Consider the following 22,845-nt stretch of genomic DNA (forward strand, 5'->3'; position numbering starts at 1 on the left):
TACAGTACGAGTCTGCCTGTTTCCGAATACACGCCACGTGCGTGTCGATACACATTGTCCCAGACACGCTCTCTTGCCGGAGTTAAACCACGTGTGGGGGTCTACCGCGAAACTACAAAGTTATTGGCGACATATGCGAAAGTTCGTTTAACCCCTTCGTCCTTTCGATGAATATGCAAAAGCGGCGTCGAAACGAGCCGACGATGTTCCAATGCTCGTCGTCGCTCCGAGCGATGTGAAATTCGCTTCGACGCTGCATCGCCGATTTAGGCAAGAGAGATCGATGTTCCGAGTCTTTTGAGTGTGAACCGAATCGTTAATTAGATATGTGATATATAAATACAACCCACCCCGAGGCAATCGTGTTTTACCACGCAGTTAATGCATATTACCGATGAAAATTATTCTACAAACATTTCTATCGTTCAATTTTATTCATTGATTTTTTTATCATTCTTGTTATGTGATGTAACAATAATTTAGACTATATAATTAAAGATGATTTAATATATAACGCACTTGGCTTTTTATATTTTTAGGAACAGAATAATTTTAAGTGATGTAGGTTAATAGATCTCATACGATCTATTAACCAAGTAAAAAAAAAGCAAAAATCTTTTTAAAAATGTTTAAGTTAGATTTATTTCAAGGAGCATAAACTTGCTGCTTACTAGGCCCTTCTGCTTTGTTTATGTGCAATTTTGTATAAGAAGATAACGAGATAAACTTCTAGTCTGAAGCTCAGTCGGTTATCGCTGTTGGAAATGCCAAAGATATTAAGTATTACTTCTACTCGTGGAAAATGCAGTCTCTCCTCTTCTCACGAAAGAATGTTCGCGTGGTAGACAGGTTCCATTTTCTTGGTCTCCGAAGAGACGCAATGGCTCTCAAATAAGGACAAGGCCTTGAGAATTTTCACTGCGTAAAATATTTCTCACACCTTCATCGATATTCCATTTGCGGCCTCGAGAGTCACGTACACGTAGACAAGTGCACATACGCGCACGTAACACATGAGAGCTAACTCAGTATGGTATAACAGTTACATCTGAAGGCGATTCTGCAGGACCTCTTCAAATTTTTTTTTTTTTTTTTTTTATTTAATCCTGAATAAATCTTTTAAGTGCTGAACTTTAGATCGTTGATAACTTATTCTTGTGTACTCATATTTCGATTTTGGTTTATCGAATCTTTATTGTATTTATTCAGAGATTTCGAACTTTTAAGATTATTAATTTATTGAATCTTAAAAAGATGTTTTGAAAAAAAGACTTCAAATTTTTAAATGCTAAGATTTAAATTAAAAAAACTCATAGATTATAATTAAACGATATTAATTCATATGATTTATAAGTTTGTACAATTAGCATCCATGCTAATAGTATTGGTATTACATCATTTAATTGCTTTATTCAATAAATAATGTTTTCCACATTAAATAATCCAGGAATGCAGAATACATTTATTTTGCAGTAACAGATTGTCAATAAAAATGAAGTTTTGGCAAACAAACACGTTATTGATCGCAAAACTTGGGCGAATTTATGTTAGCGCTTATGAATATTTCATAAATATTTTTTGAATATTTACTGGCGTAGGTTTTTTAGGGCATTACTAATACGCATGACATGCGTATGCGTGTATTTGTTGAGGCGAAATATTTGTAGGTTCCGATATTGCGCAAAAATATATACATATAATATTGAAATCGTTATAAGCAGCAGGAACAATATTTTTCGCATGAAAATTTCTTCTCTAATCCTTCTATAAATTCTATTTCTCTTTCTCTTATATTTCATATTCAATTAAAAGCTATCTTGTCTCTTAATAATAAATAATAAATTTTATTACGAATTTACAGTAATATTTAATTATATCAATAATATTTAATTAGAAAAATATTTTCACACTAATCTATTGAAACGTGACTATTTTTCTCTTGACGCTCATGACACATTTCCTTCTCTTCCTCACTCCTACGCGAACCTTTTGCGTGGTTCATTCATGAATATGGAAAATTAGACTTTTCGGCCATTTTTTCCCATCACAAATTGATTCCGCAAGTGGTGCGTGCACAGTACGGCGATTAATTCGAAGAGAAAAAAACGGATTTCAATAATACTCGCAAGAGGAAATTAAAATTTGCTTTTACAATAAATGTAAATGTTCGGGTTTCTGGAAAAAGAATATGCGACGTAGTCGTTAGTCGTGATGGCGAATAAAATTGCCACTTGGAACATTTGTGCAATTATTACATCATCAATTATTAATATACTCATATAGTGTCAAATATAGTGTCTTAATAATTTTTAACTCTTTCAAGTTTTAAACTGAGTTCTACCAATTAAATTGTATGGTGAAATTTTATATAATCCACTTACCCAGTTTTCACAAAGTTTGCAAAATACTGCATGATACTCTCCGAGAGTGCCATTTCCTGTCTCGTGTAGTTTTTCGGAAAATGGCCAAATCCCTCCACCCACAATGGTGCCCCGAAGACGAATGGAAGCTCTTCGCCGTGTACCGAGCCCATTTTCTGTAAACAAAACAAGAACAAAGTTGAGCGACTTGAACGTTCTTTATCGCATCCTTTATACACATAATCAAGAAATAATGATAAAAATACTTGACAATTTACAATACCCAAGTATTACATACATAGTTGAAAAACTTTTCTGAATAAATAAAAGAGTTAATATTAAAAAGAGCGCAGAACGTATGTTGAAATTGTAAATGGTAATAAATTTTACGGCCGATAGATAAAAATGGAAACACTTTTCTCTATTTGCTTTAATTGCACATAGCATTGACTGTAAATCAGAAATATACCGCTTAATACAGCCGGTATAGAAATTGTCGTCGTTGGTGCGAGCTTATCCGCAAGCTCGATCACCGCAGACATGTCAGATGCGATTCAATTTCTCCGCCGTCCTCACCAGAGGAGAATTATGTTCAGCTGGCGTTAAGGGGTCGACCGTCCAGGACTAAATTGGATAAAGCATTCAAAGATGGAGTCTGTGATCTCAATTATTAAAATATTTGAGAACATGAATCTCGTGATCGTTGAAATCAGAGATATCGAATACCATGATATAAACTGTTATCCTTAAAATCTATGGTTATCCTCCAGATATCATACTCATCAATTTTGGTACGTACGAATTCGGAGATACCAGACTCCAAAATCGATCTCTGAGGCGCAAGTCCGCCCTGCCGAGGAAGCTATCTGTTCCAGCAAGCACTGAAATGGAATCGACGATTCTAAGGCGATTACGTACGTACACGTCCGTGCCGAATGGCGCACGAAAGGGCATTTACCAAGTAGACGAGCTTAGTTCCGAATCGGTACTGCAGTCGGTTAAGATGCTGCTTCAATAGTAGAGAGAGGGAGAGAGAGAGAGAGAGAGAGAGAGAGAGCGAGAGCGAGAGCGAAAACGATAATCAGAATAGGAGAGTGAGAGAGAGAGAGAACAATATTTATTCCCTTCTTAAAGCAAATACAATGTACGCAATAAAATATAATTTGAAAAGGTAGTTTAAAACGAACATAAAATATCTTCACTGATATAAATATTGATACAATGAAAATGGAAACAAAAAAAAGTAACGCGATAATATGTAAAATAACTTATAAATATGTATGTGTATATAAAATGAAAAGTAAAGAAAGAGAAAGGCAGAAAAAAGGTAAAATATGGAATGCGGAAACCTAAATCCAAAATGTCCGTGTTGCGTATTCGTCACTGTCGGGACGAATCCAGAGCTTTATCGAAGTTGTTTCGCCAACTAGATTCCGTCATTGTCGAGAGCGTTGGCTAACCGGCAATGTACGACTGCTACTGATACCATTAATTTCATTAAGGTACATCCAGTATGGGTCAGAAACTGGGGCGATCTGCTGGCGAGTGATCGATGCATCACGATTGAGAAAGAGAAGCTCGAATCTTGCCCGTGATAAGTTTGATTTTTCAAACAAGTTGAAATTCTGTCTTAATTATGGAAAGTGAGCTTACGATACAACGAGATTCAATCTAAGATTGAATTACGGATGGAATATTCGATCCGATGGCGATCAAGTGTAACGGCCACATCGCGTTCTGATTACTCGCGCATTTGTTAAGCCCGAAGTATAAATGGCGGCTGCTCCGATCTTCTTTGAGAATGGATTTTCAGCGATTTGTCCGGCCTTTTCGCGTGACATAATAAATCGACGCCGATGACCTCCCGCGCTTGCGAAAAGCCCGAAAATTGGCGCGGGCGTGAAATTAAAACGAAAAAAGAAAGAAGCGGATAGAAAGAGAATAGAGCGCGTTCACGTCGCGCTTTCAACCCTTTTTGGCACAGGTCTCGCGGCCGCCCCGTAACTTTTAGTTTTTATTCTGCAGTTCTTTTTTCGCTCCAATTTCGCTCCTCTTTTCGACCTGAGGTTCGTCCACCGTATGCGCGCACGCTCAGCTGCCATAAAGTCGACTTCCGGCGTGTCTGGCATCGACAATCGCAGTTGCGAGTGCAATGGCCGAGCAATTTCAATTTAACGTCACAAATGGAAGACAAATTTTATGCACAAGCGGTGAAAAAACTATATGTCGTTAACACAATGTGTTGCAATTATTTGTAAATTACTCCACCAAATTCGAGCCTGGCTTATATATTCAACTTTGAAGAGATTAAAGAATAACTTGATTGATTCAAGAATATAAAGAATGACATTGAAAATATTCGATAATTAAATATTATGTAAAAAGTTAATACAAAAAAAATTATAACACATTGGCATTTAAAAATATATTTCTTCAGTAAAATTACAATTACATTATATTAAACAATACTCGTTAAAAATTTGGATATGTTAAAAATTCAATATAAATACAAAGTGTTTTCTATTGTAGCATTAAAACATACTATTGCTTGAATTTTTTTTTTTCGTGCACTTTAGATAGTATAATAAAGACATCTTTGTCGAATAACATAAATTTAGTAAAAAGCAAAGTAACGACACCATACTTTTTTATGCTTCTATGGGTATCCCCAGCATAGTGAGCGTCACCGTTTTTACTGCCACACGCAGCTTCAGTACCTTCTCTATCGCGAGGAATAAGCGAACTCACCTGCGCGGTATCACTTTCGGCTATTGTTCTCCGCGAGAAAATTTCCAACGACCTTGCTGGATAATCCAGAAATGTCAAGAAACGTATATGAAAGAACTGGTTTAATGAACCAGAAAGAATGACTAAAATTACGTTGTTTGTTTTTTTTTTTCAAAAAGAAAAAGATAAAAGAATATGAATGAAATGTATTTAGTAGAAATTTAATTTTTAAAAGTCGCACGATAAGCGCCCGTATTTAAATAAGTGCAATGTAAAAGTACATCTCCTAAATATAATAATTTCTATAAATCATAGTATTAATAAAATTAAAAGAAATAAAAATTAATTAGTTATCTAAATTTAAAATAATTTTCATAGATGTGTTTTTCTTCATTTTCTAAAAAAAAAAATGATTTTAGAAGATATTTCTTCAATAATTGAATTAAATGATAAAAATTATTATTAATATAAAGTAAAATTAATAAAAACTTTGTTCTTAAATCGTAAGAAATATAAAAGAAATAATTAAATAAAAAGGCTACAGTCTTATTCTAGAGATCACAGAAAGTTTTTTCGAATATATATTTTTGCTGTTTCTGGTGTTTAACGCTCACAAATGCAAAGAACTATCGTCGAGTTCAATTGTCGAGTCGCTGTCGCGACTTTTAAGATATTATTCTCTTTCTCCGATCCTTCACAGGCAATGAAAAGAAGGGAAAGAAGGCAGTCGGTACAGGGGAATGCTTTGAGTTTTACTGATCCGCACTGCTACAACTTTAGCGGAGATGTAACTGTGAAACTGGAGAAAAACAATTCTGTGAGAAGGGTCGGCGCGACAAAGGCGAAAAGGGAGATCGGTTAAATGTCGAACGAGAGAAAATGCTGGTACTGCTTTCTGTTATTAAAACTCTGCGTTTTCGTTCTGCTCGCACGTAACGCTAGCGACTCTTCCAAGTACACGGCCTTCCCTTCTTTATTTTCCCGATTAAGGAAGCGGATAAAATTTTATAATTGTATAGATTCCAAACACAAGACGTTACGATTGTATAAATTATTATTCGTTTAATATAAGTTTTTCTTAAACTCTCTTTTTTTCTGATTTTACTTTATTTTTCTCATTTTCTTTTTCCTTTTCTTTACTTAATCACATTTTATTAGCAACTGATCTTATCTCGCATCTTTCGCTAGGAAGATAAAAATCTTGGAACTTCTTTTTTGTTATCCAAGTGTTTGTCATCATATTTATCCAGCATTGCCTGGTGCGAAGTATCCTTTCACATTTTCGCCTTACGTGTGCAGAATCATCGCGTAAAAGTCACTCGCAATAATCCGGTGAGTTCGTAGACACGCAAGAAACGCACTGTTAATGCCGCATCTTGGCTGAAGAGCGACTCCCGAGCCACATTACGCTGCCTTTGTAACATCGTTGGTCTTAACAGCTACGAAGAGACGTCGACGAGGATTATGGGACGCCTGTGTCGTGTCGAGTAACTTCGCAGGCTTTCTTGCGCCTCTCAGCCAACGTGGCGTTTGACGATTCGATTATGACGGCTAATGAATTCATGACTTTTCAAAAGTACCCAATTTTGCAAATATCTCCATTTCTCAATTTTATTTAAATGTATCGTTTTCTTTGGCTTAATTCTGTATGGCTTCTTTATTATAAATATAACTTCCTGTATGCAAAAAGGACGTTTTAAAAGGTGATAGAGATACAAGTTTTATATCGTGAAATGTTTTTTAAACAATTATCAAAGTAAAAGAAATATAATTGATGACAAAATCGTGAGAAAGCACGGTTGCTCATGGAAAATTTTTTCTCTCAAAATATTTTACGTTAACGTAATTATTTTTATTTATAATTAAAATTCTTGTCTTAGAACATTCGTCTCAGAATTTTTGAAATTACGCAAACATTGTTTGAACACTTATGGTAAGTAGCTTTCTATCTAATATGACGTTCTGGATCATGTAAACCGGCCATAAACGGAAACGTTGGAACAGATTTTGATTTTGGTAATACGAGAGAGCATGAAATTCTACGATGTAATCTCGTTGACGCGATTGGACCTCCGCCTTTTCGCTTTACCATTACCTCAACCTCCCCAGTTCTTGGATACCGACAGGATCACGACGGCATTCCTGACGTTCCGCAGATGCTGGCAAATTTCAATTCGTGCTTCGGTTAAACCATGTCGTCGTAAGAAACGACAATACGAGGTATCGTCGAAAATAACGCCAACGTTTGTACTGATAGCAACGCGAATCGTCAGAAATTCTTATCGATCGATATAATTTATTGGACAATTGTGTCTACAATAATAGAAGATTTGACACTCTCGTCTTTAAATTATTTCTAATTTTAAAGACATCAAATAGTCGTCTCGTAGTCTCGTACCACATCAAACTTAAATGAGATATGTAAATTTTGCCTTATTGCTCTTCAAATATTGAAGGTAGATATTATGCATGAAGGCTCTTCTAATCCTTTATATTTAGATTTACAATTAACGTTAGACATGCAATGTAATGGAAAATGATTTACTTATTTTTATATTTGAATAACTTCCCAAGTTTTAACTTCTCCTTTGGAAATTTAATTAATACTAGCATCTGTTTCTCTTACACAAAGTTAAATATCTCCATACATCTGGAAAAATATTCATTTTTAGCAAGGATGCTTTGTTTACGGAACGTGAATGACATAAATAGCGCTCCTAGTGACTTAAACACAAAGTGTTTAAAATATAAAAAATAATAACAGTGCGCACAGTAATAAGATCTTTCTTAGATTTGTGAAAAATACTGAGCTAACTCACTGACGTTGATATAGCAACGTAATAATAATAAAGATACAACAAATACTAAATAAAGTAAAACATTATACAATATGTAATCTTTTTATATAATTATTATTACAGTAATGTTCTAAGAAATGTGCTTTTAGATTAAGAATTATTTCATTTATTATAATTTAACATTTAAATTAAATTTTACGTCTAAGACAAAAATGACACAAATGTGTATCTTTCGCAATGTAGATTCAGATTCTAAAGAGTCGATCCAGTTAATCCTGCAATTTACATTGAGAGATTAAAGGAAGGTGGATTACAATTGGATATTGAAGAACATACAAGCATTGTATATAGGTACATTCCGACCACTAATTAGCATTCGCTCTAATTTTGATTAATTTATCATATCGTAATCTCGCTGGCTGACGAGATAACGTTGTAACGTTGTGACAGTAGCTACACGAGTAATAACGTGACAATAGCGTTCTGACGTAATACATCACGTCCCCTTTGGTATGCGAATAACCGTGCGCATAACTACGTGCTCCATTTGCAGCGTCAATTATTAACTATGAGGCCCTATTTTCTTAAAAAATGTCGGCCTTTTCATTTATCCTAACGACTATCATTTTTCAAAGAATCAATAACTGGATTCTTAGAAAGATGAGATGTTCTCACAAAAAGACTCATTATTATTAGACTCAGTCTTCATCATCAATTTTAAGACGAGTTTTTGTATTCCAACTATAAATTATGAAGTTAGCTGTAATTGAAGAAGAGTTAATAAACTGATGAATATATATATATAAGTATATTCATCATTTATATTAGTTCTTACATATATAAAGAAAATTTGATCCTATTCAATTTTTTGAAATTATTTGACATGAAATATCAGGAATATTTTATTTTAGTCTACTCTTCTTAGCCACGAAGAGGTATTAATTAAAAGATAATGTTAAAAGAAAAATTTGTTATAAACATAAAAATTTGACGCATTTTGGTATTTTCAGAATATTTTATAATACGTGATTAAATGTTTAACAAAATTACATGTATTTACAAACATCAAATGTAAAAAAAAAATGAAATTTTTGATTACGTCAAAGAGTTATTAATTTTCCAAATAAACATTGTTTTATTTTCCCAATAAACGAATAAAAACAAAACGATCATCGATGACATTTTAAAGAATTATCACGAGATTGGCATCGATTTTCAGATATATGCATGATTATTTCTTCTCAAACGTACGCATGTGGATTTAAATTTAAATGGAAAAAGTTGGACAGTGCGAATTTTTCGTCGCAGAACGATCGCAGCAATTTCCAGAGAACAGGCGGAAATGCGATCGACTTCCATCCTTGTGTTCCCCGAGGTACAATGGCGACTCAGAAGCGGATCAAGCACAGTCTGGTCGGAATGGAGGGTATTGTTTCTATTGGCTATTATTTCCGCATCGTACGAAATCGCGCGTGCGCGTCAACAAAAAATCAGATATAATAGACGAACGAAGATGAATGCATTTCTACACACTTGCAAACAATTTTTATCTACTTATTAGCTGCTTCCACGAGAGAGAAGACCATTTAATTTTGAATCAGATTGTCAGAAACAAAGAAACAAAGGGAAAAATTTATTACTGTTTATACAGATATAATTATCTTGTTTATGAACAATTATTTATTTCATTGAAACGTATTATTTTCTCGGTATTAAATAATTGAAAGTTTAATGGAATAGACTCCTCCTTATTAAAGTAACATTTGAAGGTTTTAAATGCAGGTTTTAACAGTTTTACAGCTGTAGACGAAATCCAACGAGGAAATCCAAAGCATAAATTTTTATGTACGTTACTTCCATCGATAGAATCGATCATTATTCACCACGGCGGTTGTTACTAATCCTGATAGCCGTTTCGCACTTTTCTCGACCATTTGGATTGGAGCAACCGTAGCAGTTCACGATCGTGAACTTGCCTACGTTTTGTGACTAAGCTTACGAGCGCATTTCGGTGCTCGTTTGCCCGTCAAAACTAGAAAGAACGAGCATGCAAATTGTCGGGCACCCGCTATAAAACGGCGAAGCTTTTTCCGCCAAATGGCGCCATCCGTTTGAAAGCGCGTCTATTTGGCGGCTGTTTCCCGACAACCGACGTATGCACATCCTTCTTTTGCTTTATCATAGCGCGAAGGTTCGTAAGCATTCCGTCGTTTAATCTTTGAGCAATCCTTAATACGATTTCAAACCATTTATTTATCGAAGCGATAACAATCTATATCTAACAATAATGTATCGTAGCGATAAGAAACACTCATCAATTCTGACTTAGAAATTGTACTTTTCTTGCTGTAGGATTAGAATAATCAATAGCTTTTGAACTTACATTGCTAAAAACTTACATTCTAAAAATAATGGAAAAAATGTATTGCATATTTTTCGAATATCATGAATACGCACATTATTTTGAAAATGAAACAATAAGCTAATATTTTTTTTGTAGTTTTGAGATAAAACAAAATTAATTTTTGTTTAATAATTACTTTCCTTGTGCTGTTATTTCAATTTAATATTGAAAAAGATATCACTAATTAATTCGTTTTACACAATGCTCGTGCAATTCCGTGTTCGTATTGTCATTGTGGTGGCAGTCGACGAACGACAGAGCGTAAATCATGTGGCACTCCACAGTAGAATGCCTATCGGTGGGCATTTTTCTAAATCGCATTCATAAATACCTGTTGCGTGTGAGTATTCACGCGAAAAGCGCATGCATAACCAGCGCGGCGGTGCATATTTTAGAGGAACAAATAATTTAATTGCGCTTTAGCGGGCGCGAATATTAAGCCGCTTCGTGTTAACCATGCTCTACGACTACGACAGCTGACAGCCGTAAACTTTGCGATGAATATTTTATTGCGGCAGTGCGTTCTATGCACTATGAGCAGCGCGTGTCTGTACATAGTGAAATGAAAAAAATCTCCGAGGAATATCAGAAAATCCGGTGCATCTGCTCCAGGAAGAACGCCGCAAAAATGAAAATAGGAATTTTTATTTTTGTTTACTCTATCATATTATCATATTAATGTACTATTAGAATACTTATACTTTGAACATTTATACAAATCGTGATATACATAAATTATATAATGTTTAATAGTATTATTACAATTACTATCATTTTTTAATTATTTTTATTTATTTAAATATCGTTATTGAAATAATTAATTCAAAGGTTGCTTTATAATATTTTTCTTATTTCGAAATTTATTAATTATATTTTAAAGTAATTATTTATTCAGAAAATAATACTATTATCTAAAGTTATTTCTGTTTCATTTTTTAATTATTTTTCAACATTTAAATGTCATTATTGAAATAATTAATTCAAGTTTGTTTTATAATGTTTTTTTTAGCGAAATTAATTATATTTTTAATTAGTTATTAATTCAGAAAATAATATTGATTTATGACAATACTTACGCATCTTTGAATAAAATAAAACATTATTTTGTTCTGTTGTAGAATTAATTTTAAAATTTTATAAAAACATTTTTTCTATGTTCAAATCATTTTATAAACGTAACACTGTAAAGTTATATTTTCTTTAATTTTAGTCTATTAACGTACTCTACACAACTTTATTGCTCGTATTTCTCATGATTATTGTAGATTTTTTTTTTTTTTTTCGTTACGCATAGATAGTACACACATTAAAAACTTGTTTAATCTTTTATCACACTTTACGATAACGACATGTACTGAAAAACAAATCATTTCTGCGTCAGTTATTAAAGTCGATTGAATGAGCAATTAAAATTAATTACAACAAAATGCGTGTTTACTATTTGAATTTATGTTATTCTTCCATTTATTCTCTCATTTTCAGAGCGTCGTAATTATACAAGCGCACGAGATAAACGCTGTAGATTTTCGGTGAGATCACTTTACCGTTTGCGAAAAATTCTCAGAACAAAGCATTACAAAGAGAAAGAAATCGGACAAAACGGATAATCTCCACGCGGGACTCGCGAAGCCTTCGTTCCAGATTTTTTGTTAGTCCTCGACGTTTTGTTTCACTTCGTTTTGCCCTCCTTTCTTCCCTCATTAGACGGGGTACTCCCCAATTAGCCGGTAAAGGATTGTCGCGAACAGGATAGAGGAAGCCCAGTTTCGAAACCATGTACCGGATAACTTTAATTAAATAATTCGTTTCATCATCTCCTCAATCCTCTTTTTTATTATCCTTCAGATTTTTCGAATCTAACATGTTACAATTTAACATTAGAATTAAGATCTTTAACACATTATAAATTTGGATTTTTATTTTGATGAAATAATGTTAGACAATTTCGGAGATGAATAATAATCTTTTCCTCGTTTTAGAACAAGAAATGAGAATTTGAATATCTTCCGTAAAATTACAGTAATGCGAAATGTACATTTCAAGGGTTAAAGAACATTTAAATTTGTAGCTGCGTTGCAGGTATTTTACCCAAACTTTTTCATTAGTTAAAAAAATATTTCTTTCTTATATTACAGTCAAATTATACTCGTATTTTAAACGTAAAATTACTTAAATTCTTTAACAAATGGTTGTAGAAAATGAAGGAAAAAGATTTGTCACATCTCGTTAAACGATCAAGATATAAAGTCAATAATACAAATTATCTTTTATTTGATTGAGTGACTACTCAAACCATTAGGCATTTCATAATCCCAACGGGAGATTTTATTTAAGGATTTTCCAAGGGAAAAGGATGTGTTTTGCGGCACGCAGGGCTTTGAGGGCAAATTTTCTCGTAATGCCTTTTTCCAACTTGCAGTTCACCCAGCCTCGTTTCTTTCTTTCTCCTCCTATCGACTTCTCTTTGAACGAGCGGTGGAGGAGAGAACTGCAACGCAGAGTCGTATTCTCATTTTCCTCGTGCGAGATGGAGAAATAGCAATCACGACGAGTGGCGCAATAGAAACCCTGATTCGACACAGAAAAATCTTTCTAGTTTTGTTTTCATTTATTCTTAGCTTTTTCCTTCTTTATCAATGTCAAATCAGTCATTTATCTTCAAGCGAATTAAAACATTGATACTAATTACACGATTAAATATTGTTGCAAATAAATTAAGCGATTAGTACTGATACGGACAAGTTTTTTTCTCAAAATCAACATTTTTCCCCAATATTTTGTAAAGAGAGCAATTTGTTCATAGAGATTACTTATAATTTTACCTCCATCCAATATTACTCTAGTATTTTGTATTATTGAATGCCTTTTAACGATTAAAGCGATTACAAAGTGCCTTGGCAACGATCATTGCCAAAGATTTATAAAAATTTTCTTCTCCGCGGTGAACGAATCCTACTTGAAGGAAATCGTCTTCGATCGAATTACAGCAGGAGAGAACCTTTTAAAAGGATCCGCGAGAAGCCTAGCATCCTGAAATGGACGAGGTGGCGCGCGAGCTGATAGATTTTGAACGTCGGCTTCGCAAATCCTCTGCGTATCGATGGGTCCTTGCAAATCCCCCAACGATCCTCGGGATGAATTTCGTTCGTCCCGGTAGGATCGATTGCGACCTGCCCGCAATGTCTGTTTTCACTTTACCGGTAGATTACAAGTTGCTATCTCGAGAGGATATTTACGAATTCGTGAGAAACTCTGCTTCTCTCCTGCGTGTTCGATCTGTCTTTGTTTTTTTATTTACTTTTATAATAAAAAAAAAAGAAGAAATGCAAGACTAGCTTCATGAAAGCTATTTTTCTGTTTTCTGCTAATTTTCATTGTGCACGCGAATCAAACATTATTTCTTTTGTTCGCGTCTTAAGAATCACACAAGTTAATCGGCATATCCTAATCTGAAATATTAGTATTTTCCTGTTTTTTAAATAACTGTGTTTCTAAAAAATAAATTTCATGGACTTGTTTGTTTAGCTTTGAGAGATAGCAAGACGATATAAAAATTTTCTTTAAATTGATTTTATCGCCGTAAATTTTTAAGTCATTTTTATTTTATAAATAAAATTATTCAAAATAAAATTTCTTCTTATAAATTGTTATTGCAGACTTTTTAAAGAATTCAACGATTTTATATGATTTGATCTTGAACTATTGAAAAATCGGTTTGCAGACAGTGTAAAGAATAAGTGTAAAGAGAACGGAAAGATGTCTGCCTGCAGGACAGGGTATTGCTGGCGAATGTGAAAAAGTAGGAAAATTGTATTGTGTGAACAAACGCGGTGGCGCGTTGCCGTGCATATGGTGCACGTGACATGACTGGAATATTTCGCGCCGCTCACACACATCGACGAAACCTTCTCGTCCTTTGGCCTATGTACGCGACCGCCATACAATTATGAACGAAGCATGAATACCGAACCAATTCCAAAAACGTACGACCACCTAATTGATCAAAGACCCTTATTTTTTTTAATTCTTGTTGTCAAAAAGTTTTATTGTTCCATAAGTAATATCAGCAGCTCCAATTAAAAAAACGGATTATCAAAACATAAAATAAACTGACAAATTTGCCATATTAAAATAACGACAGCGAACCGTGATTTATTGTTGTTGTTGTTGGAATGTTAGCATATAAAGCTTTTTCTCAATTTTATTTTGTATGTTTATAAACATATTTTGTATAGTAAATGTCATTATTACCGACATAATTAAAATTATTTCATGTTTCTGCATTGATTGCAAGTGCTAAAAGCAGTTTACTATTTACACGATGTTTTAAAGGAAAAGTTAATAGACGAATAGTTAATAGTATGACACAAGTAACTTGTAAAATTAAAATATTTTAATTTGATTAGCGGATAACAGAAAAAACAAGTTTATCGAATATTTTATATACGTTGTTCTTTGATAAGCTCTTTGCAAAAAAGCATTACGTAAAATCACACTTAATCTACCGTAATAATCTCTTCTCTTCCAATTTATATTTATTGAACCAAAGTAAATAATTCAATATACATGTATGTATGTATGTATGTATGTATTTTTTTTAAATTTAATAGGATAAAAATGAAAAAAGGAAGGAGATAAATTCACCGATTAGCTCTGCAAATAATTTTAGCGTAAATTGAAATAGGATTGAGTTCGTAATGGCTGCCATGAGAAGCGCGTCGACTGCGAACGACGCGATGGCATCCTTATTATATTCGACGTACGTGCGCCGGTTCCATCGTAAATCGAATTTTTCTATTATCTTCTATGATAAAGTGTGTAGTGTGTCTCGTCTTGGTAAAGTATTTACTTGCAACTAAAGAAAATAATTGCATCTTATGATAAAACGCATGTGTTTTTCGTTTTCATTACCTCACTTTTATTTTATTTAAAATAATATAACCAAAAAGTATTTAATGGATGCTTTTAATCCCACGGTATTAAATAAGCTAACAGCATATGGCTCGTAAAGAATGCTCGTAAAAAACGAGGCTAACACAATAGTTATTCGCGTTTGTTTTGTATTGACCTTGTTTTTATGAATATTAATCACGAGCAAAAAATAAAATCTACTCCATTTTTATTTAATTACTTTAGTTGTTATCTTGAATTAAATAAATACAGCATTAGGAATTATTTCAAGTAAAGAAATCATCGTAAGGTTAATATAAATAAAAAAAAAGAAATTTATCTTGTTTAAAAAGAAAACATTGTGGTGAGTGAATATAGAAAGTAAACAAAATAAATATGAAATATATTTTAACTTCGAAAGAAGAGGCTATAATGGGATTTTACTTCATTTCACGTAAATATGTTGCGCATCCAAAAGTTGCAACATAAATTTCAAAATAATTGAATTGTTGTTTCGATACGTAATGTGTATCATAGAGTTTTCATGACGTATTCTGACGAAACATATTCTGGGTAAAAAAGGATACTAACTGAATCAATAATTCATGTACGAGAATAATTGCGAGTAAAATGGTTGAAATGCTGGCAACCTGTAATTGTTTATTTAGAGTAATTATGGATGCAACTGGGTGGAGAAGGATTCTATCTGTTTTACGGTAGCAAACAACAGAGAGGAGATGCGTCCCGCGAGATAAAGGCAGAATGTTAGATGCCACCAGGTTGGGACAGCATCACAAACAACGGCAGGCAGCGCGATAGTCTCGCGATTCGACTGATTATTCTACCGACACGATCTCCGTGCATATTTACTCAACGGAATTTCTCTGGAAACTGTAGAGCCTCTCTCGCACACTCTCATCTACTACTAATCGACCACTCATTGATCGAAATTGTCGCCCGACAAAATTATGGGAAAGAATATTTAGAAATAAATTAAAGATTTGTTGCGTCACGTTTTCGTTGATTAATAATAATTACTATTTCTTTATATGTAGCAATAAATGATATAAAGGTAATAAGAAAGATAAAAATTTATTTTCGTAAAATAAGTGAATCATATTTTTTTTTAAATATTCTATTTTTATCTCTTTTCTGAAAAGTTCGTAAAATCACTTCTATAAAAATGCTAATAAGTAAATACCCAATTAACTTTTTTATATAAATCCAACTTGATTTTACATATTGAGACATATAAATTTGTGAAAAGAAAAACTACCTGCAGGACGCACGAGACATTTTATGAAAATAATTTGGTACGTCTACGTATTCAAATTTTGTCGGAAAGGGCCTGCGTCCGTACTGATAATGGGAGACATTGCGGTGGAGAACAATAATGTAACACCATGCATATAATGTAATCTGTGTATAATTGAACGTAAACATGCCGATAATTTGAACCGACAGTGGCGAACGCGCGCGCGACGGACGATGGCAGAGAGACAGAAGGAAAACAGTCATCACGCGGTTACATGAGAATATCCCGCGCCACTAACAAACGAATAATTGCCTTTGCTGAACTTGCATCCTTGCAACGGGCTGCAGTTAATGAAGCTAAGCACCCGCGGGAGCGAAAAGCATTATCATTTTAACGAGCCGCGATTGAAGGATACAGAACAAAAGTAAAATAAATCCATAATTGGACGGTGTTACACGAAAATTAGTTAACTCATCAAATACTCGTAGCAACAATTGATGTAACAATGCAAATTTAGAATTTTACACTGTTTGTCTAGCTATCGAGATTCAGTTAAAACTTTTTTGCCAAATTTTAATTAATTAGAGTAATTCTTTTAAGCAACAAGAAAATTAATTTTATGAAACGCAAAATAGTACAAATTACAATTTATGAATGTAAAATAGTTTATTATTACATTATATGAATCGCGATTGTAATTATATAAGAATACAGAATTAATATATATTCTATAATTCCTAATGTTTATTTATTGAATCGTGTTACCAATCATTTCAGAATTGGTTCTAATTGAGTTTTTTTTTTGTTGCAAATTTTTCAATTAATAGATTCATAATTTTTTTTACTTACCGGAGGATAATCGCCGTCTCTCATCTCATAGTCGAACACATAAAAGTAAGTCTTAGGCATGGGTTCTTCTTCACTATCGAGAATCGGGGCGATGTGAGGACTATTCGGTTTCTTAGTGTGCCTCAGGGTGAAGAGATCTCCAGTTTGTACAAGTGGTGCCACGAACTGTGCGTCGCTCAACGCCTGCACGCACGCATCCTTCGTGTTGACAGGATGCTGAACTGTTCGCTCCCAGTCAGTATACTCATTTACCACCTATGCACAAAAGGAATTTCAAGTCTATTATTTACGTCGACGTGACAAGAGCTTACTGGAAAATCAGGAGCAATTAGTTTGTTCTTTCGTTAAATTAATTATATTCTTTAATTGATTAAAATCTCGAAAATGTTATTATAATAATATATATTTTAAGTAAATAAAACGGAGTAGAGAGATTGAAAAATGATTTAATTATTTGTTTAAAATAGTCGTCGATTAAATCCTATCTAATAAATTTTCAAATTAAAGCTCTCGTGAGTTTTGTACGCATTATATCGAGCTTGCTTTCCGTTATCATTGTGTACAATAATTAGCAATGCGTTTAACCGTACGTTTATTCCCTATTGGCCCTCGTAAAAATATATTGTCGCAGTCATAATTATTTAATTGGCTATAATCATTAAGTAATGCCTGGACTGTATCCTGCGCGGACCGATAACGCGCCGGCAAAATGGAATTGCAGCGTCGATGTATTTCGACAAAACGCAATGCTCGCGATTCAATCGTTGTGTGGAACGTAACAATTACGTCCTGCGATAAATTCCGCACGAAATGCAACGATATACGCGCCGCAAATATGCGCGGCACGTCACATACTGCTGCAATAAATATAATTCATCTTTACTTTTTGGAAATTGCGGAATTGCGATAATTTCTCAAGACTTTTTTCCATCGGAAGATAATTTCAAATTTTTAATTGTAGCAAAATACTATAGACGTTTTTATTTTATTAGCGCTCTCTCTCTCTCTCCTCTCTCTCTCTCTCTCTCTCTCTCTCTCTCTCTCTCTCTCACACACACACACACACTCTTTTTTTAAAACTTTCAAATTGGAGATTTAAAAAAATCGGAGCATAAGTCTAGGCATACAAATCTATGATTGTACACGGATTTAAGATTAAGAACAAATAGATGCTGAGATTCAATCTTGATTGACGCAATATAAAAACAACAAAACATGTACAATTTAAGAAAATTTTTTTATTTAATATCAAGGACTACTGTGGTTATGTTAGCCATTGTATACCTATGAAATTCTTATTAATATTAATTTGGTTAAATAAAGGACAGTGACTTACCGTATAAAATATTTCAGTGAGGTGATAGACGTAGGCATTTCTCACATATGTACGAATGATTCTGTCTCTCCTTTCTCCCTCAAATCCCTGCAGGACATCTTTTTCTGCAAACTTCCACAAAGCTTCACTCGTTGTCACGCCGAACAATAAATCATACTTGTTGTTGCTCGTGATTGGTGCGCCGTGTTCAGCTTTTTTGGGGAGTGGACTAAAATCACCACATTTTCAACGTTAATAATTCTGTTGTATAATTTAATTTTTAATATAATATTTTTATTATTACATCTATTAATCTAAAACATTTGAAAAATAAATGAATTGAAGAAAAGAACGGAAAGCAAATGAAAATTTCAAGGAAATAAATTAAAGAAAAGCAGCAATCGTAAATTTATTACAAGAATATGAGATAAATAATTAGAATAATTAGAAAATCATTAGCATCTGGTAAATCTGAAAATTTTGGTTCGTGATTGCAGTGGAAAACGTAACTTGGTTGCGAGTAAAGGTGATAACGTGAACTCGTTCCACGGTTTCCGGCACGAGCGTGGTGCGATCTTCGATTGTAAGTATGCTAATGACGTTGTAGAGTTGGGGCAGGTCGTTTACAATCGCGTTAATGAACCACGCTAATGTTCGCGGTGGAACCGGCTCGTTTAGCTCCCTTTTTCCATTTAACGAGAAAACTCCGGGATCCGTCAGACGGAAGACGGAAGGCGGAATTATTGTGGAAGCCGACGTTAAGTACGAGACCCCTCTCTGGGCAAGAAAGCAAAGCCGAGCCCGGAAGTGCACACATCAAAATAACTTTTCCGCCGCTTCACGGATTTCCTTTGCCGCCGCGAAAGAAAATGTAGAAATATACGCCGCATTACCATAAAACTCTATTAAGCCCGTTCTACCGGAATCCGAGGATTTTCCCCTTTTCCCTCTTTTTCCTCACTGTGTCTCTAGATTTTATCCTTTTTCCCATTTGCACTATGACCATATCCAAAATGGCACTAAAAGTTCGCAATGTCCAACGCATTTTATCATACTTTTTCTCTATATTGATATCGTTAAGTTAATTGAAAAACCTCGACTGATTCAAAGAGATTTGACAAGTTTGAGATTTGAAAATTTAAATTTAAACACTTTCTAGAAAACAAGAAAGAAAACAAAAAGAAAAATTTTATACTGTTTATAAGAAGCATTCTTTTAAGACTTATAAAATCATAGAGTAAAATTTGGAATTTTAAGAATCAATAAAATTTGTCACTCACCCAAATCCTTGAAACTCAGGACCGAGGTAGGACAGAAGGTCCTTTTGAAAATCTGGTTTGATGACGACACCGTCGACACTTGGACCAAACGCACTAAGAAACGTCGGGGGCTGAATGTCGACTTGCATCAGATCGTCTAGACTGCTTTCCCTCAAACAATCGACTATAAGCTCGTTATCTTTGAGAAGATCATCAGGAATGGAGCAGTTGACAGCTTTGGCTAATTTCAGAGCGTAAGACACAGGATCTTCCACCACGGCCCAGGATGAAAGAGCGCTGCCAGACAGTAGTATGGCTCTCTTAAATAATCCTGCAAGTGAAAAACACATCTTATGATTATTTTGCTTTTTTTTTTAATATTATATGCGTTTATGAGATTATAAAATTAAATGCATTTGTGCGATTTTTAATTTGGAAATTTTTATATTTGTTGCTTTGAGAATAATTCATTCGTAAAAATTGTAAATCACTTTTTTTACATCTTAAATTGTTATTCACTTAATTTGTAGTCTTTATCTTAAATTGATTTGTGTATCCCGGATGATCAAATCTTTAGAGTATAATATTTCGAGCATTATAATCTGACGCTAGAAGAAGCACAGCGATTGCAACACTGAATATTATACGAGTGGATTGTTTGAGGAGGAAATTATGCCGGCGAAAATGGCGCTGCGAGTGGTTGGGTACCACATCATTACTCTTAGTGAGAAAAGAAAGACAAACCAAAGTTGCTCTCGAACCTAAAGAAAGAAGTGGCCGACGTCACATAATTATCCGAGAAGAAAATCATTCTCGCGCGGACTTACATAGACGTTATTTACCCAAGAAAAATCGGGATGCTCCGTTTTGTACTCTAAGAAGGAATTTTCAATCTCCGCTTTTCTCGTTGTTGACGCCATTAACTCGTCAGTGGTTGCTTATAAGCATCGCGCTAAAGATAAAAATTATTTTCTTCCTGTATATCGAATTACTTTCTTCTTCTTTTTTCCGTTACATGAAACATTTTTTGCAACTTTCATCAATTTACATGTTTATCTATAAAAGTATGTTACTTAGGCTTGGGGCTTCCAATTGTAATTAAAAAAGTTTTAAAGGACATTTAAATTTATCCTTTGAAATAATTAAAATTTTTCTAAAATTTTTAAGAATCGAGTTTTATTGTTAAATGTTCTGAGAATATTTTTTTTCCGCGCGGCATTATTAAGAAACGGAAGTATATTTCTCAATTTCAAGGTAAAAAAGATGGAAACCGAGATGGAATATTTCTCCATTTTCGGTTGTTATACTTCGATTGTCTCATTAACTTGTCAAGTGAAAGCAACTTATCAAGGAAATTAACGCAAAAGAGTTAAAGAAAGGGAGATAAGAATGAACGATGAAAAGGGAGAGAAGGAGAGATGAGAGGTTTTTAGATGGCAAAAGCAGGAAATAACAGGACATCGCCGTGTCTCAAGACAGCCACCTTGGAAAAATGGAATTCTCATTTCTATCCTCAGTGATACGGGAAAGAATGAAGCATCCGTGGAGCTAGGATGGTGAGAGAAAAGTCGGCATGCCAGAATCCTTTCCGATCGGAGATCCTCCCGTGTGCAAACAAATAAAAGGAAATGATGCTCTTCCTCTTGCGAAACGAACGAGTACAAGCGTTTTAAATAATAGAATTTGCAAACAATGCGAATTTTATTAGGTGAGAGAATTTTACGACATTAACATCAGAATACCGAAAGAAATGGCGACATAAATCTAATGTTTAATCGCAAAAGAAAAGAAAAAGGGAGCGAAAGCTCCCATTTTTTCGTAAACCTTATTTACAATGATTTACGATGATAACGTTCTACAAATCCATTACCATCTCCATGATCGTAAAACCTTTGTCAATTCAATCACTCGTGCTTCCACAAGTGGTAGATCAACAAATCCAAACTCTCAATCATTCGAGTATGATTTTTATTCGATATGTATCACGTTTTCTTTTAATTAAATAAAATGAAAAAACTAGACAAGGAATGTAAAACAACCGCGATGTATTATAAAAAAAAAAGCGGGGAAAGAAAAACTCCCATCTCAGACACACGTGGATGGCTGTGGCCCTTCTCATAAGGGAGAAAAGTATTTTCCAATAGCGCCCACGACGAAGGTGGCGCCGGAAGGGACGATATTTCACGCACATAATATCACGAGCGAAGGAGCAAGATGGAACAAGGATGGGAAAAGAGGGAGACGGAAAGAGGTAAAGAGAGATGTGGTATCGGAGTGGAAGGGTGGGGAGCTTTCCCTTATCCTCTCAGCCGTGTCCATCGCCCGGAGGGGCTTGCAGCAGGGGCTGTTAACCGTCGAACGTTAACCGTGAGCACAACCACAAAGATGGTCTACTGCTGCTGTTACTGGATGAAGATATAAAGGGAGACAGCCAATATCCTCGGCAATGTGTTACCGCGCCGATTCGCGCGTGTTCGTCCTCAAAAATATCGCGAACCCTGCAAAAGAGATGGGAAGGGGATGGGGGATATCGGAGAAAGAAATTTCGAGCTGATATTCCTGCTGGTTTAAGCTACTTCTCTCATTTCTAAACTCTTTTCTCTCCTTTTTCCCGGAGTGAAGTATGCGTTATGAAGATGGCGATTTTCTCGCGACAGATGGCATACGAGTGACGAAGTTTTCTACGGAGTATTTCGATCACTAAACCTTGAGGTTTTCAGCACTTCGTTCTTGAGATTCCAGAAAGAATCTCTGCACTTTCCCGTGATGACATTATATAATTTTACGGTAAAATAGTTAAAATAGAAAAAAATGTTAAAATCATATTCAAGTGACTACGGTTATCGTTTTTAAGATTATAAATGAAAAAGCTCTTTCACGTTAGATGTAATTGGTTATAATTACGATTGAGAACCGCTGCTTGTTTCAATTTGTCTTCTTTTACCGTAAGAGAAAGTAAGGGAATTTTCACAAAGGCGAGCTCGACAC

General features: G+C 34.3%; 1 protein-coding gene and 1 long non-coding RNA gene across 5 annotated transcripts in view; one reads left to right on the plus strand and one right to left on the minus strand.

Annotated features, from left to right (window-relative positions):
• The window catches only part of LOC120359389, a 197,216-nt gene that overhangs the window by 107,880 nt on the left and 66,491 nt on the right, over nucleotides 1–22,845 (plus strand). The window lies entirely within an intron of this gene.
• The window catches only part of LOC105199582 (neuroligin-4, Y-linked), a 203,649-nt gene that overhangs the window by 50,528 nt on the left and 130,276 nt on the right, over nucleotides 1–22,845 (minus strand). For all 4 annotated transcript variants that reach the window (XM_039456699.1, XM_026137036.2, XM_039456698.1 and 1 more), the window contains 4 exons: nucleotides 19,879–20,188; nucleotides 18,620–18,827; nucleotides 17,284–17,538; nucleotides 2,382–2,536 (listed from right to left, as the gene is read on the minus strand). In XM_039456699.1, coding sequence (XP_039312633.1) covers nucleotides 2,382–2,536; nucleotides 17,284–17,538; nucleotides 18,620–18,827; nucleotides 19,879–20,188 — 928 coding nt within the window. The remainder of the gene's footprint in view (nucleotides 1–2,381; nucleotides 2,537–17,283; nucleotides 17,539–18,619; nucleotides 18,828–19,878; nucleotides 20,189–22,845) is intronic.

The sequence above is a fragment of the Solenopsis invicta genome, chromosome 13, assembly GCF_016802725.1.
Source record: "Solenopsis invicta isolate M01_SB chromosome 13, UNIL_Sinv_3.0, whole genome shotgun sequence".
NCBI lineage: Eukaryota > Metazoa > Arthropoda > Insecta > Hymenoptera > Formicidae > Solenopsis > Solenopsis invicta.